The 21,909-nt window shown below is 39.6% G+C and overlaps 1 protein-coding gene across 1 annotated transcript in view; it reads left to right on the forward strand.

Annotated features, from left to right (window-relative positions):
• LOC108358143 (DNA repair protein complementing XP-G cells homolog) overlaps positions 1-21,909 on the forward strand; it is a 78,341-nt gene that overhangs the window by 51,121 nt on the left and 5,311 nt on the right. Inside the window, exons 2-3 of the mRNA XM_017609316.1 lie at positions 21,104-21,545; positions 21,611-21,861. Coding sequence (XP_017464805.1) covers positions 21,104-21,545; positions 21,611-21,861 — 693 coding nt within the window. The remainder of the gene's footprint in view (positions 1-21,103; positions 21,546-21,610; positions 21,862-21,909) is intronic.

Below are 21,909 nucleotides of genomic sequence, written 5' to 3' on the forward strand. Positions count from 1 at the left end.
AGCAAATTGCAGCTTGCACATGTGGGTCACTTTTGTGAAGACATTTGTAATTTGTATTTTCTAAGCGTTAGCGGCCACTTACTTTGTCGAAACGATCATATTGCAGCTTGCACATGTGGGTCACTTTTTGTGAAGACATTTGTAATGTTGTATTTTCTGAAGACGATGAACTCTGTAGAGCAACTGTGAAACGATTGGTTTCACAATTGATATTTCTCAATATATGAGAAGTCAGAATCAAGAATCGGCAGCATTGCCTCGTTTTTCTAACTTGTCTCAGCAATAAAAATAGGCCTTGAGGCCATCATCCTTTTAGCGTGGCTCGCTTAAAAGCCAAAAGTTAAAAATGCTAAAAAAGGGAAATGAATCAAAAACCAAACTTAACACCGTTTTCAATTTTGAAGCAGTCAAATCCACGCATTTCCTCAGACGAGATATCAACCTCATCGTTGGCACACCGCACTCTTAATGTTAATGTTAATTCGACAAATCATGTTCTTGGTGCCCAAGCGTCAATAAGCTTGTCTTTAATATTCGTTTCAACTACTTTTTCGGTTTTGCTAAATTAACATTTTGCTGCTTGACATCTTAATGTCAAAATAAATTTGCTAAGGGTTTCCCAATTGCTAAGGGTACCAAAAAAAGTTTCTCTTAGGAGAAAAATATTGATTTTGCCACGAGAACCTCATAGCATCTGACACATCGGCCAGCGCCCCTTGTATGTTATACACAACGTCTTGAAGTTGAGCCCCACCCAGTGGCAGAAATTTAACTCTTTTCTTAAAAACATCGGCGTATCTTCGGCTTCCAAATATAGCGTGAACGATCGAAGTCACTTTTCCCACTCCCTCCGGACGACCACCTTGTCAATGACGTCGTTCCAAGTACAAAATTTTTATTGGAGTATTTAATGGACTTTATTTTTATAAACAATTTTACTGTGAGGATACCGATTCAAATTAATAAAAATCAATGATTCTTGATCGACGTTCGACTTCTTTTGGCATAATTGAAAGTGCTGCCACATATTTTGTTGGCAAACATATGCTCTCCCGCTAATGATGGCCATGATTTTGTTTCCATTTATGTAAAGTTGCTTACAACCCTTATTATTGCTATAAATGTTGCTTCCATTTTTTTCAAGATTTACAAATTTGGTGTCTTCAACCTAAAAAAAAGTACCAACAACGCACCAAGCAAAATTTTCGCATTACTTGCAAATTCCATGCCTTCTCAGATTTTCCTCGTTTTACCCTTTCCTGTTTTCGCGTGAGGTTTATATTCCATACTCGTCGCCACTTGAACAACCTAGTGTTTTTTTATATGAGCCATTCTTTTTTATGTCGGACAGATTTCGTTAAAAAAATTATATCATGTCTCCGATTCGCCTCAAATTTTTTTTTATGTATTCTATACATGAAATAAGCCACGTATTCGAGGAAATTTGTTTTAAATTTTTTTCTTCGGAGATATGATCTGTCAAAGTTTGAATTTTTTCGTGATTCTAACTAATCATGTACTTCTTCATATCGTTATTTCTAGGGTTCTGCTCATCGTAGAGACTTCGTCTTAACGTCGTTTTAAAGCTAAAGAAATATTTCTATATATAGCATTGACACAATAAGTTAAACTTTTAGCAAATAAAATTAAACTCTGGGAAAATGGATTTAAACTTTCAGCAGAAAGATTTGAACTTTGGGCAAATAAATTTAAACTTTGGGCAAATAAAATTAATCTTTAGGCAAATAACATTAAACTCTACTATATTACTAACCAGTGTTTGAAAAACTGAAAAATACACTAAGCAAGGTTTTTCAAACACTGTCTAGTACTATAGTTACGGTGACCATCCGTTCTGTTTTTTGCAGGACCGTACTGTTTTTCAAAGGTCGGTCCTGCGTAGTTTTTCAAACCTGAAAAACCTGAAAATGTACTGCTTTTTTCCAAGTGTCCTGCATTTGTCCCGCATTTTATTCGTTATTTTAAAATTATCGGACAATGGATGGATTTTTTCAAAAAAGTATTTCTTGGTACTTTTCGTAGCTTTTCTTCAATATCTCATGAAAAAATCTCCCAATCAACGTAAGCGACTTACCTCTCGAAGGGTATTGATGTGCCTCTTACCAAAATATATAACTTGTGGCGACTTCAATGAAAATTATTAGTGCTTTAGGCGACCATTTGCATTTTGTCGTCACAGTCGAAAAAAGTTTTCAATCAAATACGCAGTTTTATTTGATTATTTTTTTCGTTAGTTTAAAAATTCGATAAAGAAGATATATCATTACAGTAAATCTGAGCCAACGATAATCAAAATCGAATTAGAAATGCTATGAAGCACAATCTGCACAAATTATATATTTTTGTAAAGGGCACATAAATACCTTTGTAACTCGTCGTTTACGTCGATTCATGACGTCGATTTTTGACAAATAACTGCGAAAAGTACAAAAAACAAAAAAGGGTATTGTTTTCGTTTTGAACGCCTCAAAATTTGCTTATAAAATAATCTTTTAAAGATTTTCACTTTTCGTGTAAGCTATTGTAATTATAATATGTTTTACTATACTTTTATAAATATTCATGTAAAAAAGATTACTATCGATGAAGAAAACGTGATTCCTTTTCAAAGTTTAAAATGTATTAAGAATTTAGAATCATAAATACTCTTTCGATTTTTTATACTACGTAAATATATGTAGGCATATTTTTGAAAAAAAGTCCTTCATTTTGAATCCATATTTGTGGTCACCGTAACTATAGTAGAGTTTAATTTTATCTGCCAAAAGATTAATTTTATTTGCCCAAAGTTTAAATTTATTTGGCCAAAGTTTAAATATATCTGCTGAAAGTTTAAATATATCTGCTGAAAGTTTAAATCCGTTTGTCCATTTTTTAAATATTTTTATTTTTTTTATTTTATGACGAGATGGTTTATTTTGTGAGTCAACACTTTTTGTAATTTGTTTTCGAAAACTCAGGATGATATCAATTTAGCAATCGAGTTTTTGCAACAATTTAAAAATAAGAAAAAATATTTTAAAAATAGTTCTTAAAAAACGTAAATTTTTTTAACCATGTTTTTTATAGAGAATTAAACAAGGATTACGATAGTGTAGTTTTAGATCCCTAGTTTACTGGTCTTCACTATGAAAATCAACTTCAAAAAGTTCAACTGTTAATAGCTAAGTTAGGTTTAGGACAATCATGACCAGGGAACGGATTTTTAAGACCTAAAAACCTATAAAAAAGGCAAAATAAAAGAACGAAATAGGTAGGAAAAGGCACTAGAAATAGCAAGAAGGCAAAAGAAGGCACTAAAAAAGACAAAAACTGGTTTACAGGAAAAATGTTCAACGGAAGCCACTACGTACCCAATTTCTATATAGAATTGCTCGCTGATTCCGAAAATCGAGTTAATTGTTTATTCTATGGATAAGGTTTTGATATATTTTCAGGTGAACATTCTTTCCGGCTCATTTTTCATAAAAAAAATCTTTGCGCATTTTCATATGACCACTTATTACTTCTTTATTTATCCATCGATTTTCTTCACTATCTACTTGATGTTTTTTTGTAACAGAAGCGGCTTTAACACAGCATAAACGTGCGCTCGACGTGAATTGATACAAGTGGCGCCCAATTTAAATATGGAACGTTTGAAACTTTTATATTATCAAGAATAAGGGCTTTTTCCTCGCTATAATCACTTATTTAAAGGTACAATAGGCAAAAATAGGCCAATATCTTAAAAAAGACACCATAAAATGAGTATATATGGAATCAGGGAAAGCTAAGTCGTGGATATTCTTAATCGAATATCCTCTATCTCTTTAGCAGAAAAAGAGGCAATTTCCATGAAATTCGTTCCCTGTTCATGACCATTGTAACACTCACAGAAATTAGTAATAGTTCGAACATTTATTTAAAAGTATAACGATGTTCGCTTCCCGAATTCTTGATAACATATAAAATAATTTACAATTTCAAAATATAAGTTGCGATCCCGTACGAGTCCGGACTAGTCAGAAATAGTCAGAATTAGTCAGATTTTACTGGAAATCGATCCCGTACTCGGTTCTCTGACTATTGAGAGGACAAAAAAGAGAGTAAATGCCGTTCTCTCTCTGTCAAAAGTTACCAGTTTTAGTCCGAGAATTTTTTGCTGGTAAATTCTGGTAAATGTGTCAAACGATCAGCTGTAGTGTGTTTGGCAACCAAATTGTAAACAAAAGAAAAGTGCACTCTGCTAATTCATGTTGAAAAGTATTTAATTACTTGTTTAAGTGGATTCTGATGAATTTGAAAGTATTTTTGGTTATTTACATGTGTGAGCTGAGTGTGTTTACATACAAAATAAGCAAAAATGTACAACCAAAATTTGGAGGTTATGTTGAAGTTACCATTTTTTACTAGAAAGCAATCCCGTACTTTTCAATGTTACTCTCTCGCTCTGAGCGACTTTTTATTTTTTGACAGTTTTACTAGTCCGAGTCCGAGGAATACGGGATTGCACCTATAATTTTATTTATTCAATGCCTACTCGGTCGTTGTCGTTTCCGAAACTACTAGATCTACACATCCCTCCGATTCATCTACCTTCCCAGAGGATGCTAGTTCAACTCCTTCAACATGAACGTCTTCTTCACATGGAATTTTCTTTACATGACTAATGGTTCTTCTAACCATTTTGTTCTGCCCGCGCACTAAAACATATTGCCTTTCCTCTCAATTATCTCAAATCCTTCAGGATTGAAATTGGTAGCCCGCTTGTTGGCTTTACTTGTGTTTTTGACAAGCACCTTATCGCCAACTCAATATCCTTGACCTCGCTCCACGACTTTGATTTCCCTTTTTCTTTATTGATCGCATTCAAATCTCTTACCTCTCCATCCAAAACAGTTTCCTCAATGTCGTGAAGAGACGGAATTTTGTCGCGAATTACGCCTACTTAGCAAAATCTCGGAAGGAGCTTTACGAGTAGTGCCATGTGGTGTTACATTAGACATCAAAATATTGTTTCGTATTTCCTTTTAGTAATCAGTTCCTTGAGCATTCGCTATTTGAAGACGTTTAAGTATGTATAGATCTATTAATATTTTCAACTTCCCCATTTACTTGAGGCCAATAAGGGGGTGATATAACCAGTTCAACAGCTATTTGTTTACAATATCGCTTAAATTCATCACTTACAAACTGGCGTCCATTATCAGCTGTAATAGATTTCGGATATCCTAATCTCTCAAATATTGCTTTCAAAATATTGATTATGGCACTTGATGTAATAACTCTTAAAAACCTCAGCTCATGATGTCTCGAATAGTAATCAATTATCACAAACACTTAGTCATGGTTCAGCAATGGTCCCAGCAAATCCAATGCAACACACAACCATGGCCCGTCAGGCAAAACACGTCTCTTCCTCGGAACTGGTTGAACCGGAGCTGCTATCAAGAAACAGCATCGACACACCCTGAAAAATTTCTCAAAATCCCTATCAATCATTGAACACCATAGGTTTGAGCGAACCCTTCGTTTCATAACTGTTTCTCTAGGATGCCCTTCATGAGCCAGCTCCAAAACTCGTGACTTCAAAGAAACTTGTATCACGATCTTGGTTCCACGCAAAAGAATATTTCCCAAAGTGCATAATTCCAAACGGAAAGGTTAAAATCTATTTTTGGTACAAGGCACCCAAAATTCATCCTTAACGCCCTTAACCGCTTCTATCAATTCTAAATCTGACGCATTATTCTCCACGATTTCTAAAATAGTCATCGCCTCCGGAACCGATTTCTCAATCAATGCACAAATACTTTGTTCAGCATTGCGATCGTAGGAGCAGGTGCCACCAAATTTCACTTCACCTAGTCTAGAAAATGGGTCTGCAATATTAAACTTTTCCGTTCTGTAAATAACTTTAAATTTAAATGACTGAAGACGGAGAACCCAGCGCTAAATTCTTGCAGGAGGTTTATAAGTTGTCTTAAAAATCGCTTCCAATGGTTTGTGGTCTGTAACAAGTTCGAATTCAATTCCCCTCACATAGTAATAAAATCTCTCTACTGCGCAGACCAGTACTAAACTCTTTCTTAGTGTGAGAAAGACTTTTGCTTGCGAATGAAATCACTTGTACAGGATCATTACCAAATTGAAGTAATACCGCACCTAAGGCCACTGGACTTGCATGCGGTGTGATTTAAGTTCGATTCTTCAGGTCAAAATACGACAAAGTAGGAATTTTAGTTAATCCCTCTTTCAACTTCTTAATTGAATCGTCTTGTTCCGGACCCCAGGAAAACTTCACACCATTCTTCGTTAAATTCCTTAATGGTTCAGCAGTATGACCCAAGTCTGGTAAAAACTTTCCTAAATAAGTCACCAAGCCCAGAAAACTCATTGTCTCCTCCTTGCTGACCGGCGGACGAAAATTCAACACAGCATCAACTTTTTCCGGATCAGCTATACCTTTAGCTGAAAGTATATGTCCCAAAAACTTGAGCTTTTGCGCCTTCCAAATACATTTATCTTAATTCAATTTCACATTGCAGTCTTTGAAACCCGTTAAAACACCTTTAAAATTTTCATCATGCTCCTCCTCGGTTCGTCCGAAAATAATGATATCATTTAGATAATTAAGAGCGTTCTTATAACCCGCCAAAATGTTTCCATGGTGCGTTGCAAAAATTTCTGGAGCCGAATTGACCCCAAACAAAAGCCGTTTCTACCTAAACAATCCCTTAGGCGCAATAAACTTGGTTATCTCTCGACTATGTTCATCCAACTACAACTGATGATATGCACTTCAAATATAGTCACGAGAAGCATGTCGAACTCTTTAGTCTAGAATCAAATGTTGGCAGAGGATAAGTTTCCCTCAACATTGCCTTGTTCGCCTGTCTATATATAAAGGAATATCGCCGTCACCCTGAACACAACAACAATCCTCGCACTTGGCCCAGAAACTGGTTCAGTTATATCTTGTGCCAAAAGTTCTTCTAACTTCTTGTTGGCTCTTTCTTCTAACGCAACTGGAATTCTTCTATACGGCTGTTGAACCGGCTTAACTGTATCATTGATCGCCAAGAAACTTGAATACCTTTACCCTTTGGAAAAGGAACCAAACTATCAACGTTATTAACTCCAATTCCCAACCTGTTAACATTTAATTTTATAGAAGTTTCTTTTCGCAATAATGATTGCTTTCCATTCACAACAACATAAAAAGATGCGATAAAACTGGAAGAAGGGTCAGTGCCAATAACAGCTTCAAATACCTTCTTTATCTCAAGTAATCCCATCCCGGTATACGCTCGAAACTGCCTATCTGATTTCCGTAAATATTCCCAATCAGATTTACACAAAATATTAAATTTGCAACCAGAAGCAATCAACATCACAATTTTACAAGCAAGTTAACAGTTCATTTCCGTTTCCAAGAGAATTATCCGCAATCTTAAAGCAATCAAACGCACTCCGACATCTGTCACTTCCTTCAAATTCACCTTCCTCCGATACATAACGGATCCCTGAAGAATCATTTTTATTTTTTTTTTTAATATTCTTTCCATTACCTATTCTTCGCTTATTATTTCTTGTCCTGCACATTCGAGCAAAATGACCCAATAACGCTTCACTGTAACCAACATGTCCTTGTCGACCACACCTACTGCACCCACTACCTAATTTCCTATACTCCATCCGGGAAGAAATCTTGTTAATGCTTTCAGAAAATGAAGGCATCGTCATAGATTCAGATTGTGATCTGATCTGCTTATACACACGACACATATCTATTATTTCCTCAATACTGTTCTTTCTCCAATAATCTCTTTTTTAGTTCCGCAGGTGCCCAAACATCTATTAATTTATCTTTCAAACTTATGTTCATAATCTCGTCCTTGGTTTGTCCGAAATTAACACCCGTATGCTGTAATCCGAAAGTTCGTAGTTACGAATTCGTAGCTCCGATCCGAAAATTCGAATATCGGTATGCTGTAATCCGATCGTAACTATCAACGGCGTTGCCAACTAAATTAGTGAAATTCGAAGTTCTTACTCAGCTGCTTTGGCAGAAACAAATCAAAATAAATATACATAATCGCAAGCGAATAGTGAAATTAAAAAAAAAATAGTTTAAACATTATTTGAAATGACTTTTCCTTAATTAAGTAGAATACAAAGGATTCAGTGGCCGGCGCACTTTTGTCCCAGGAGGAAGAACAGCTTACAGTTGCATTAATATACAAAGGAGATTGCTAAGAGATTATTCGGATCCATTTAGCTTAAATGATAAAATGTAAGCTCCCTCCTTTTAAGGGCCTCCATTTCACTAGATATTGTGCCGCTTTAATTCTTGGAACGCTTTCCCGAAATTCCACCACATCCTCTTTAGCTCCTTTTACAAAGCCTCGACCAATGTCCGGCTTTTCGCTCATGTATTCCACCAGTTTTTCGTATTGCGAGCGATTTGTTGTGATCTTCGATCTGTTAATTTTGTAAACATTTAATAATAAATTTTTTTTTTCATATCATATTAATTTTTACATATTTTTGCGTTTACACACTTTATTTTACTGATATTTTAAAACAATTTGTTTCGCTCCGACACGAGTTGCTATTCGTACAAAATTTCCGACAAATACATAAAAATGACAGCTACGTCGGATTCAGGCATACCAACATTACGAATTTCGAAGATTGCCTACGAAACAGCAACAAACCTATTAACAAATAGAATTATCTAACCAATTCTGAAAGAGCAATGGGCTTAAATCCGTATTACACGCTATCAGGATCTTAGCGGCCCTCTATAACATCAAAATTGATCCAAATCAGATTGAAAACCTTTTAACCCCGTTAATATTATTTGGAACAGCTCTATTTAGCACTATTAAGGCCTAGTGTATAAACGACCCAATATTTTTATATAACTTTGTTCACATAGCGGTCGTTCGTAACAGCCAAAACGAATAGAATTAAAAGAGAAGTCGATTAAACCATGTCTGTCTGTCCGTGTACACGATAACTCGAGCAAAAATTGAGATATCTCAACGAAATTTGGTTTTACGTTGTAGGTGGTTTCAAAAAAATGCAAAAACTACGATATTTCAGTAAATATTGGATCCAAATTGTTGAAAATTAGTATGTGAAGTAGAATTTTGGTAAAACAATATTATTGTGAAATTTTTGGAAAACGGGCGTGACCCCGCCCACTTATAATGAAATGCTGTATCTCAGTAGCCGCTTCACCAATTGTTCGGCACGGGGTGAAATGGGGGCCGGGAATTCCTCTTGCAAACGCGGCAAACGAGGGTCGAGGAGGTGCCGAATCCCTAAAGTCCTTCGAGGTTGAATTAAACCGCAAAAAATTCGCTCAAAAATGAAATGAGACACTTCACACTTTTCACTAATATATGTATATATATATAAGTGCCTAACGGCCGCTTTATTATATATATATATGTGTATATAAAAAAATGCTGTAATAAAAATATATACAATGTAGGAGTTGTTAGAGGACCTTACTTGTTTTCTCGGAGTTTTCTTCCAAAAAAGCAGAGTGTTGGGTGATCGCAGAAGGCGAAATCCAACATCCGAGGCGAGTAACAGGACTCGAGAAAAAGGAACTCGAGTAACGAGTAACTGTTCCCGTTTAGATCACAGCGACATCTACAAGTGAAATTCTCTAACCAATAAACATACTTAAGGTGAAGGGGGCTAGCGTAAACATGCCGCCCGCCTTGCAGTATCGCCGCAATAAACTTAACTAGAGTATTAACAATTCATGTAACTATTTACAATTCATTTTACTATTTACAATTCATAAATTCATTAAAAATTAATTTTTGATTTTCAGGCCAATTGCTTCTAGTAGTCCACTAATAGATGGTGCCTCCCGATATCATCCACCCGAACATTGTGTTCTGTGCCGTTGGTCGAGTGGGGGTGGCTGGCATGAGTCCCGGACGCAGGACCATTGCGTATATTTCGGCTCCTAGGACTAGTGATACGGCGCTAGATTTGTAGAAGCCCGGGTCGGCCAGCCGAAAATTGTCGAACTCGTTGGTGATCCTGGCGTCCAGAGTGCGAGCGGGGGTTACCCGAGAGAGGCCTGGTTGTACGTCGGCGCAGATATCCAGCCTTTCATGCCACCCTTTGAGGGTGAGCCTGCATGCATCCAAGTCGCCCCGGGGTAGCAGCTGGAGTCGGCGCGCCAGCTGTAGCCATATGATCCACTTGGGTTGTCCTGGATCAACGATAGCTCGCACCACTTACGTCCTGCCACGGGTCATCACCTTAACCGCTACTGTGGGTGTGAGGACAGATAGCCTAGGAGCGCTACGGGCCGTCCCCGTGATCCGCTCTCGGGCGTGTCTCACACCACGGCGGTGGGGTTGTTGCTGGGGTCGCCGTTGGCGTCGTTGTTGACGTCGGTGTGCGCCTCAGCGCTTCGACCTCGTTGCTGGGGCTCGCTGCACTACCGACCGGACACCCGACAGAGCAGGTCTTAATGCCGGCGGTACGCTAAGTTCGGGATCATCATCCGATGCTTGTTGGAGGTCTTCTTCATCGGCGTCGATTTCCAGCACCTCGCCTTCGTCGCTCGTTTCGGCTAATGGCCGGATGGTGTACGGACGGAACGGTGGTCTTTGACGGATTTCTGGCTCATCCAATCCCAGTAGCACGTCTTCCTCAACTCGGGGCGCCTCGCCCAGGTGGAGAAGGCTATGGTGCCGGTCTCGGCAATGTTCGCCTTTTCGTGGAGATGCGCAGTTCTTCGCCGTGTGATGCGGCGACATGCCATTTCCCTCTCTTCTGCAATTCCTTCAGGTATTCTGCTTTCCACCTTCTGCAGAATTAATTTCGGGTTCAGCGATTGCCAGTAGCGTGGTGCCAATTAAAAAGTGTCCTGGGGTTAGAGGTTCCATTGATTCCGCGTCTTCAGAGAAGGGGGTGATTGGTCGTGAATTAAGGCAAGATTCTNCAGATATCCAGCCTTTCATGCCACCCTTTGAGGGTGAGCCTGCATGCATCCAAGTCGCCCCGGGGTAGCAGCTGGAGTCGGCGCGCCAGCTGTAGCCATATGATCCACTTGGGTTGTCCTGGATCAACGATAGCTCGCACCACTTACGTCCTGCCACGGGTCATCACCTTAACCGCTACTGTGGGTGTGAGGACAGATAGCCTAGGAGCGCTACGGGCCGTCCCCGTGATCCGCTCTCGGGCGTGTCTCACACCACGGCGGTGGGGTTGTTGCTGGGGTCGCCGTTGGCGTCGTTGTTGACGTCGGTGTGCGCCTCAGCGCTTCGACCTCGTTGCTGGGGCTCGCTGCACTACCGACCGGACACCCGACAGAGCAGGTCTTAATGCCGGCGGTACGCTAAGTTCGGGATCATCATCCGATGCTTGTTGGAGGTCTTCTTCATCGGCGTCGATTTCCAGCACCTCGCCTTCGTCGCTCGTTTCGGCTAATGGCCGGATGGTGTACGGACGGAACGGTGGTCTTTGACGGATTTCTGGCTCATCCAATCCCAGTAGCACGTCTTCCTCAACTCGGGGCGCCTCGCCCAGGTGGAGAAGGCTATGGTGCCGGTCTCGGCAATGTTCGCCTTTTCGTGGAGATGCGCAGTTCTTCGCCGTGTGATGCGGCGACATGCCATTTCCCTCTCTTCTGCAATTCCTTCAGGTATTCTGCTTTCCACCTTCTGCAGAATTAATTTCGGGTTCAGCGATTGCCAGTAGCGTGGTGCCAATTAAAAAGTGTCCTGGGGTTAGAGGTTCCATTGATTCCGCGTCTTCAGAGAAGGGGGTGATTGGTCGTGAATTAAGGCAAGATTCTATTCTTGCCAGAAGCGTGGAGAGCTCTTCAATGGTAAAACGCATGTTGTTCGCTACCTTCCTGAAATGCATCTTGAAGCCTTTTACCCCCGCTTCCCAGAGCCCTCCCATGTAAGGTGCTCCTGGAGGTATAAAATGCCACGTAATGCCCTGATGAGCGTATGTCTGGGTTGTGCTGTTGGCCGCTGCAGAGACAAAGAGTTTTAGATCCTATCGCAATGCCTTATTCGCCCCTACAAAGTTGGTTCCATTGTCCGAATACACATTCTGAGGGCAGCCGCGTCTAGACACGAAACGCGAAAAAAGCTGATAATAATGTGGCGGTGGACAAATCGCTGGTGGCCTCCAAATGTATTGCCTTTGTCGCAAAACAGATAAAAACGCCGACATAGCCCTTTGTAATGTGACACGCTCGACCCGTGAAACACCGTATTTCAAAAGGACCGGTGAAATCGACTCCAGTGTTGGTGAAGGATCTGGATACCTCAGTTCGTTCCGGTGGTAACGCTGCCATCAACTGCTCCCGCGCTTTCTTTCTGTAAATAAAATAAACCTTACAGTTATGAATTGAATTTTTAATCAAGTGTTTCATTCACACTATCCAGTATTCGGACCGCAAAATTCTCAATATGAGCTGGTTTCCTCCATGCAAGGAAATCAGATGTGTGAATTTTTCGAGCAATCTTGAATACTGGCAGTCGTACGGGAGAATTATTAGATACCGTTCACTGTAAGGTAAGTTCGTTAACGCCAGTCGTCCTCCTACCCTCATAACTCCGTTCCTGTCGAGGAAGGGGTTGAGGGCGCGAAGTGAACTTTTCGCGTTGATTGGCGTTGAAGCGTTGATGGCCCTGTATTCATCTGCGTAGTGACGCCTCTGTGCAATAACGATGAGACGACATTTTACCTGCTTTATTTCATCAGCGGTTATTTCGTCTGTCTCGTCACTAGCGGCCAACTTATGCACCGGATGAGTTTTCCTAAGNAGGATGAGACGACATTTTACCTGCTTTACTTCATCGGAGGTTATTTCGTCTGTCTCGTCACTAGCGGCCAACTTATGCACCGGATGAGTTTTTCTAAAAAATCGGAAAATTCGCGCAATTACTCTCATGGCTCGCGAGAAGTCTGAAAACCGCTCCAGAATGTCCATTTCCTCGGAGATGCCTGCCGCATGAGGTTTTCTGTTGGTTTGGTGGGGCCAATTAGATGAATCTTGCTCCAACCACTTAGGTCCATACCACCACAGAGTTCTTGAGAGTAGATCCTGGGGGACACGCCTCGGCTGCCTAGATCCGCTGGGTTATCCGCAGAGTCCACACGATTCCACCCTGATACTCCAACCAGCTTATCAATTTTTGCGACTCCGTTAGCTACAAACGTTGTCCATGTACATGCCGGTTTCCTCAGCCATGAGAGTACGATCGTGGAGTTGGTCCATTTGTATATTACTGGCTGCGTGACTTCAAACTGCGGAATAAAAGTATTAATTAGTTCGGCCAGTAATAATGCTCCGCAGAGCTCTAACCGGGGGAGAGACACCGTTTTTACTGGTGCTACTTTTGTTTTACCCACCAGCAAGTTTATGTGGGGCGCATTGTTTGATGCGCGATCGCGTACCCTAATATATATTACGGCTGCATATGCCTTTTCAGAGGCATCGCAGAATCCATGGAACTCTACTTCGTCCCATGGCGTAAAATGAGTCCATCGGGGGATTTTTATCTTCTGAATATGGTCATAGTTATCCAGAAAGGTTTCCCAACGTAGCAGTAAATTTCGGGGTAGACTATCATCCCAGTCTATTTTGGTTCCTGTCCTGTCAAAATCTTCTTACAATTCGAAGTCCACTTTCTTAANGAGGCATCGCAGAATCCATGGAACTCTACTTCGTCCCATGGCGTAAAATGAGTCCATCGGGGGATTTTTATCTTCTGAATATGGTCATAGTTATCCAGAAAGGTTTCCCAACGTAGCAGTAAATTTCGGGGTAGACTATCATCCCAGTCTATTTTGGTTCCTGTCCTGTCAAAATCTTCTTACAATTCGAAGTCCACTTTCTTAAGGGGAAGCTGGCGGTGTTAAGAGCTTCAATTACCTCATCTCGCATTTGTATTGCAGTTGTGCAATCGTGGGCTCCAGCCAGGACGTCATCGACATACATATACTGCTTCAAAATCTTTGCTGCCAGTGGAAATCTCGTTTTCGCATCATCTACGAGCTGGTGTAGCGTCCTTATTGCCAAATATGGCGCGCAGTTTACTCCAAACGTCACGGTCCTTAGTTCGTAATCCTTAAGTTCTTCGTCCGGGCATTCTCTGAAAAGAATTCTTTGAAATGGGGTATGCTCCTGATGGAGCATAATTTGCCTATACATCTTCCCGATGTCTGCATTAAATACGTATTTGAATAAGCGCCACTTTAAAAGTAAGCAAACCAAATCCGCTTGCAGAATAGGCCAGGGGTATAATATGACTCTATTTGACGTGGGACAAGACGCGTTAAACACCACTCGCACCTTCGTTGTAATGCTGTCCGGTTTAACGACGGCGTGATGTGGTAAGTAATACGGCCTGTGTGCTGGTTGTTGCACTGTTTTCCTCACGGGACACATATGGTTGAGCTCGATATATTCCTTCAGAACCCGGTCGTATTCCGTTTTCAACTCCGGTTTCCTGATATAACCGGCCTCGCTGCGCAAGAATTGCCGTGCTGCTCCAGTCCTTGAAAAGCCGAGGTTAATTTCGTCTGGGAATTCCTGACGAAAAGGTAGAGCCACCACATACCGTCCTAGATCATTCCTCGTGGTCGTCTTCGAGTACCACAACAACAACGAGTTGGCCTTCTGTGGAGCTGAAGTTCGATGTAGTGGTAAATGATGCCTCTGATGGCCGCTCCAACAATTAAACGGACTCTTGCAATCCTTCGCGGTGTGTGAATGCGCTAGGCAGTTCATACACAAGTTGTGTTTTCTGACTAAGTTGAGGCGATCCTCAACTTGCATTGCCAGAAATTTGGGGCAGCCGTTTAGTGCATGAGATTGTTCGGGGCATAATCTGCATGCGGGCGGCTGCGAAAGGTACAGGCTTTACTGCTCGTGCACTTCGGATATCGGACACCATTTCTAACGTCTGGAACCGACTTGTGAGAAAGCTGTCTAATTCCTCCCACCTTGGAATTTCCGCCTTTCTCACAATGCCTTGTTGCCACAACGCCAGGGTGGTATCCGGTAACCGACTCGATACTAAGAACACAAAGATCGCATCCCAGTTCTCGATATCAATCCCGTACATTTCTAAAACCGATATACAATTATTAACTGCCCGTTGTAAATTTTTAATTTCCGTACCGCGTTCGCTCGCTACCGATGGTAGGTTAAAAAGCGTTTTTAATTGGCTATTTACCATTATCCTCTTTATTTTCATAGCGGTCGGATAAATTTTTCCAAGCAGTCGCGAAACCATCGTTAGTTAAAGGCGATTTTTTCACGATATCTTTCGCCTCACCACGGATCGTTTGATTCAAGTGGTACAATTTCTCTACCGGGGTCAAACGCGAATTGTTAATGTAAATTGCGGTAAACAAATCGCGGAAAGATGGCCAAGACATGTAATCACCGTAAAAAAATGTTGTGTCACATGGAGGTAAGTGGATACCCGAGCGGGCTGGTGGTTCAATCTCGCGATTTACCGGATTGACTGTCGAACTACTTTGCTGCGTGAATGTCAGGTTATGAGCCGTCTCTCCCATCAATGCACCGCACGTCAAGTATGCTGAGTAGCAATCCTGGTATCTGCACTTCGCCAGCCGAAGTGCAGCCTGACCTGTTTCGTCGTCCGACACCTTTTTCGAGTAGTCATCGAACGCATCCTTGACCTTGACCCAGTGCGCCTTCAGTTCCTCCTTTTGGATCTCCAGCGAAAAAATGGAATGGCTGCTACACGGCATGTTGTTGAAGGCCGCTTCGAATTCCAACAATGCATCACACGCCCGCGAAAAATCATTAACATTGGCCATCTTTTGAAAATTAATTTAATTAAAACGAAAAATTTAAAAACAAACGTCAATTGTACCACTGAGCCTCGGGGTAAATTTCTATTTTCGCAAATTATCGACAACGACGTCAAAAAATTGACAAAACAACGTACTATAAATTAATTTAATTAAAACGAGAAATTTAAACAAACGTCAATTGTATCACAGAACCTCGGGGGAATTTACAATTAATGCGAATTATAAACACCGACGACAAATAAAACTATCGCAAACTTCTCTATACACTTTCTTTAATAAATTTTAAAATCCAGTTAATATACACAAACTATATTCCATTTAAGTTTTATTTATTAAGTCAAGCAAAAAAAAACTTTATTATGGCTCTCAAAATTCCACGTGTTATTTGTACTAAGCTTATATCAAAAGAGTTTTCTCTCAGTGTACCGCACAACCTGAGGGATTCTTATGTGAAAAAAATCTATATAATGTGGTCCGTATATGGGCCTTCTGCCTCAACCACTTTTTCTCAATATTTTAAAAATCACGTCAAACACTTTAATAAAGGTGGCGCGGTATAGAACGTAAAACTGTAGAAAAACTCAGAAAAAATTTGTAGAAAGTATTTATTTAATTTATACAACTACAAAGAAGCTATACAAAATTCAAGAATTGAGGTTGTCGAAACTTCGACGACTTAGTTTGATTTTTGCTCACAACACAAAACAAAAAACACCTTTTCGTAACGGACTCTGAGTTCCGCAATTCGTGCCACAATTTCACTTTTTTTTATATAAAAACACAACGGTGTGTGGATACGGTATTCCAAAAGAATTCCCGTTATTCTTCCACCACTTTACCGGTCGAATTTCGCGAAAAACGTTTTATACGTACTTCGATACCGTTTATTTACGGAAATATGTTTTTTTTTTAATATATGTATGTATATATAAGGGGTGTATATGGTAGTCACGCACGGCCTTATGCAATTTCCTCACCTTACCTTATCTTGCAGCTTACTCTGTTGGCCACTAATGGGGCTGTTTTCCCGCGGTGGGCCACTTGTTGTTGCGAACTTGCTATCGCGGTGGACCTCTTGGTGGGGGCCTTGTTGTCGCGAACTTGCTATCGCGGTGGACCACTTGGTGGGGGCCTTGTTGTCGCGAACTTGCTTTCGCGGTGGACCACTTGGTGGGGGCCTTGCTGCTGCGAACTTGCTATCGCGGTGGACCACTTGGTGGGGCCTTGTTGTTGCGAACTTGCTATCGCGGTGGACCACTTGGTGGGGGCCTTGTTGTGTTTGTAGTTGCAGTTGCTGCTGGTGGAGCGCTGGCAAATTTTTGGTTACAGTTGCTGCTGCTGGAGCGCTGGCAAACTTTTGGTTGCAGTTGCTGCTGCTTTGGGTTTTGCAACTGCCTCAACACTTGTTAGCTGCTTCGTTTCTACAAATAAACCCAATTAGTATTACAAATCTACTTACTACTTCAGATACTTAGTATGCAGCCGCTCGTTCAAAATTTATTTTGCTGGTGGTACTCCAGTCGGTGGGGCCACTTGACGCCCTTTGCTCCACTCCAGCTCCAAATGGTTGGAAAACCACTCCAACGAGATTTATGGCAACTTACCGGGGCTTTTAAGGTTGCTTTTGACACTGTTTTGCTTGTATTTACCCACAAGCACAAGGGAAAAATGCGTTTTAGCAACGTTTGCTAATTAGTGGGGTTGTACGTATTTCACGCGTAAAATGAAATAATTTTCGGCAAGAAACGTATTACTTGCGCATTTTCCCAAAAGAAAACACAAAAAAACACGCGTTTTCGCAAAGAGGTCGCTTAAAATTTATTTCTTGGTTATTTTTATTTTAGTTTTTTTTGGGTGCGTTCGGAAACGTCAAATTGGTGGGGAATTCACCAAGGAATGTAATAAAAAACAAAAGTTGGTGGCGGGTTTCACCAATGAATGCAATATAACAAACTTTAAGATATGTTTAATTGCACACGATTCGACGTCTAAAAGAAAATAAAAAACGTGTTAACGGGGGGCGCGATAAAAATTCTCCTTTATGAAAGCAACTTGGCAGTTCATCAAAAAATGTTTATATTTGAAAATTGTTCGAATTCTTCACTTTTATTTTATTTTTAAGCAAATGTGGGTCAACCACGAAAAACTTCAAGCCAATCCGGCTCGAAGGACCATGTTCGGGACGGGGTGAAATGGGGGCCGGGAATTCCTCTTGAATTCCGCGGCAAACGAGGGTCGAGGAGGTGCCGAATCCCTAAAGTCCTTCGAGGTTGAATTAAACCGCAAAAAATTCGCTCAAAAATGAAATGAAACACTTCACACTTTTCACTATTATATGTATATATATAAGTGCCTAACGGCCACTTTATTATACATATATATGTGTATATAAAAAAATGCTGTAATAAAAATATATACAATGTAGGAGTTTTTAGAGGACCTTACTTGTTTTCTCGGAGTTTTCTTCCAAAAAAGCAGAGTGTTGGGTGATCGCAGAAGGCGAAACCCAACATCCGAGGCGAGTAACAGGACTCGAGAAAAAGGAACTCGAGTAACGAGTAACTCTTCCCGCTTAGATCACAGCGACATCTACAAGTGAAATTCTCTAACCAATAAACATACTTAAGGTGAAGGGGGCTAGCGTAAACACCAATCCTCACCAAACTCTCCTTGCTTAGGGTCTAGCTTAGATCTGTTGAAAATCTTTGAAATCGGGCAATAGCCACGCCCACCTACCTTATAACGGTAATTTACAGAAACACGAAAACTGCGACAAATCAGTAACTAGTGCAGCTAACTCACATAAAATCAATAACCACTTAGCAGAAAATTATGTTATACATTTTTGGATAAAGGGCGTAGCGGGGCCACTTATGACCACAAATGTGAATTTCGGTAACCGATTTATAAATTTCCACCAAACTCGGTGCACTTAATAGCCTTAGTACGGAAAAGCAACTCGTTGAAAAATATTCAAATCGGACGAAAATTACACCCGCCTCCCGTATAACGGTAAATTTCAAAAATACGAAAACACCGATATTTCAATAACTGTGGACGCTAATTTACTGCAAGTTGATATTTACTACAATCTGTTAATAATAAATAAGTCTATAGACTTTTTGGTACAAGGTGTATTGCGGTAACCACTTTATCGATATCTACCGAACTTGGTTCAATTATATNGATATAAATTAATGGTGTTAACTAGTCTTTCGTTTCTTGCGATTTATTTAAATAAAGCATGTGAATTCTCACTAAAACATTTTAGCCGTTTTTTGCCAGAGTCTATATGAAATTTCACTAAAACATTTTAGCCGTTTTTAGCCGCTTTTTTTGCCAATCTAGCCGGTCGGCCCAAAAAGTTCTGGCAACACTGATTATATCATTAAGGCCCTGTTCGCGTACGCACTATCCAGTAAAATCCAGTACTAATTTAACTGGTTTTTACTGGAAGGCGTTTTCGTACGGAAAAACTTGCAAGAAACCAGCAAAAGAGAGAGAATTGAGAGAGCAAAAATGAGAGCTGAACTTACAAGTTTTACTGCATTTTTACTGAATAAATTTTTACTAGTAACTATCCGCTAGTAAGAAAAATAGCTGATGGCATGATGCTTATTGCAATTCACATTACCAAAAGAATTGTTTGTGGTGCTTTTAGTGTTGCAATTGACAAAATAACCCTATTTAAATATATATTAAGATGGGAAATACAATTTTTCTTGGAAAATTGCGACGAAAAAAAAAATTAATCATCTGTCCATAAAACTTGCAACTTCTTGCTGGTTTTGCGTTTTCGTACATTCTTGAATGTTTCTCTCATTGGGAGTAAATATTGGCTTATACTATGTCTCCATTGAGAGATTTATCCATTAAGATTTAATAAATCCAGTTGATAAATCACAACCGTCTCCATTACCACAACGAGATATGTTTGACGTTCACATTTTTAAATATTTGACGTTTGCTTATGTATGATTTTATAAATACAGTTGCGGACATTGATATACAGACAGATAAAAGGAAGGTACCAAACGGAATTTCATTATATGAATTCTGAATATTATTGGCTTCTTATTCGTGGTGAATATGTATGTATAATATATAGTTTGGAAAGTGGAAAGAATGGTACCATATTCCGAATCATTTTCCCGAATTTAAGAAAAATTATCAAAACGGTAAAAAACATTTGCGGAAAGAAAGATTTGTGTAGAAATCTCTTATTCATAGGAGGGAACCGAAAATCCAATCGTGGGCCTTGGGCATATCATGAATACGAACTGAGTTCTAGAGGATGTTCGGTGCAATGTTATCGAAGCAGAACCATTACCGAAATTTATAAATTTTTTGTCGCAGCGCGTAAATGACTTATAGAAAGCGGAGAAGACTCTGCATGATATTACTATAAAACATTTCTTCTAAATTTTTAGTTTTTAAAATAATATTTTCTTAATTTATTACAACCAAAGTTATGTAAATATGTATTACTAATTTTCCTCCCAAACGAACAAAAGTATAAAAATCCCTAAAAATACGAAAATTCATGTTTTTATTATAGGCTAGATTTCAATGTCCTCAACTGTATACTGAAAACACAAATGTCATTTGACTTATGGCATGTGAATTTGTGGTTGCCACATCCAACAAATTGTACTTATTGATCAATATTATTGAAGATTTGACGAAGATTTAACTTAAATCTACTGCCTTTCGAGATTTAATTTTATATGGTAAATCTCAAAAGGTTTAACGTCAAATCTCGTCAGAGGGCTAAATCTTCATTAAATCTCACAATGGAGACATAGTATTACTCTCCGAAATTTTGTTACTGGCAAGTTACTGGATATTTTTGCTGGAGAATACGAAAACACAACTTAAGTATAACTGAGCATATTATCGAAAACGTTTGAAATCGGGAAAAATACCTCAGTTATTCCTGCAAAGGTACTAGTTTAGAGAAAATTAAAACGAGGATATTTGATATCTTCGCCGGGTATATAAAGTTCGGTTTGGCCCGAACTAATACTTCTTAATTTCTTAATATTTGAAATCTTAAATATTGTGGAAATACCCAGAATCTACTTTTTTTACCTTTTTATATGCATCATTTATGTGTAACGCTTGAGTTTCTTGTTTCATAGGAATGATCAAGCGGCACTGCTATTATTTTGAACATAGCTGTATTTACTTGTAGAAAAACCTATTAAGAAAATGTGAATATGTATATATTAATAAATGTTTTATTTAGGATGTACCAAAAAGTGCTGTTGGTATTCTTAAACAACAAAAAACTACCGAACAACTTCAGTCTCTGGCATCAGATTTAGTCAAAGAACGAAGAGATTTAGAAAACGAACGTAACCGCCAAGATCGAATGGGCACCGCAATTACCCATAACATGCACACCGAATGTCAGGAGTTGCTGAAGCTTTTTGGTGTCCCCTATATTATAGCGCCAATGGAGGCCGAAGCACAGTGTGCCTTCCTAGAATCAGTAAACTTAACGAATGGCACGATTACTGATGACAGTGACATCTGGCTATTCGGAGGTAGAACAGTATATAAGAACTTCTTTGAGCAAAATAAACACGTTTTGAAGTTTGAAGCCGATAAAATTAGACACACCTTTAACTGCGATCGCGAGCAATTGATACAACTAGCTTGCCTTGTAGGCAGTGACTATACAACAGGTAGGAGAATTATATAGTTGCATTTTTCGAATTCCTAAAAAATATATATTTACTGCTGATTTAAGGGATACATGGAATAGGTACTGTTACAGCATTGGAAATCTTAGCAACATTCTCATTGAAATCAAAAAATTCACAAGAATCGTGTACCAGAAATGACACCACAACTGATGCTGTTCTTTCTACGTTATACCGTTTTCGAGACTGGTTAAAAGTACATAAGAATTTATGCCAGCCTGTTGGTAGCTCCACATGTCTTAAGCTTAGAAAAAAGTTGAATAACATCGAATTAAATGAAGGATTTCCTAGTCCTGCAGTAAGCTTATTAAAAATTTAAAACATTTTACAATAACGTAATATACGT

The sequence above is a fragment of the Rhagoletis zephyria genome, unplaced genomic scaffold (assembly GCF_001687245.7).
Source record: "Rhagoletis zephyria isolate East Lansing unplaced genomic scaffold, Rhagoletis_zephyria_1.1 Rzeph_scaffold_00214, whole genome shotgun sequence".
NCBI classification, from domain to species: Eukaryota; Metazoa; Arthropoda; class Insecta; order Diptera; family Tephritidae; genus Rhagoletis; species Rhagoletis zephyria.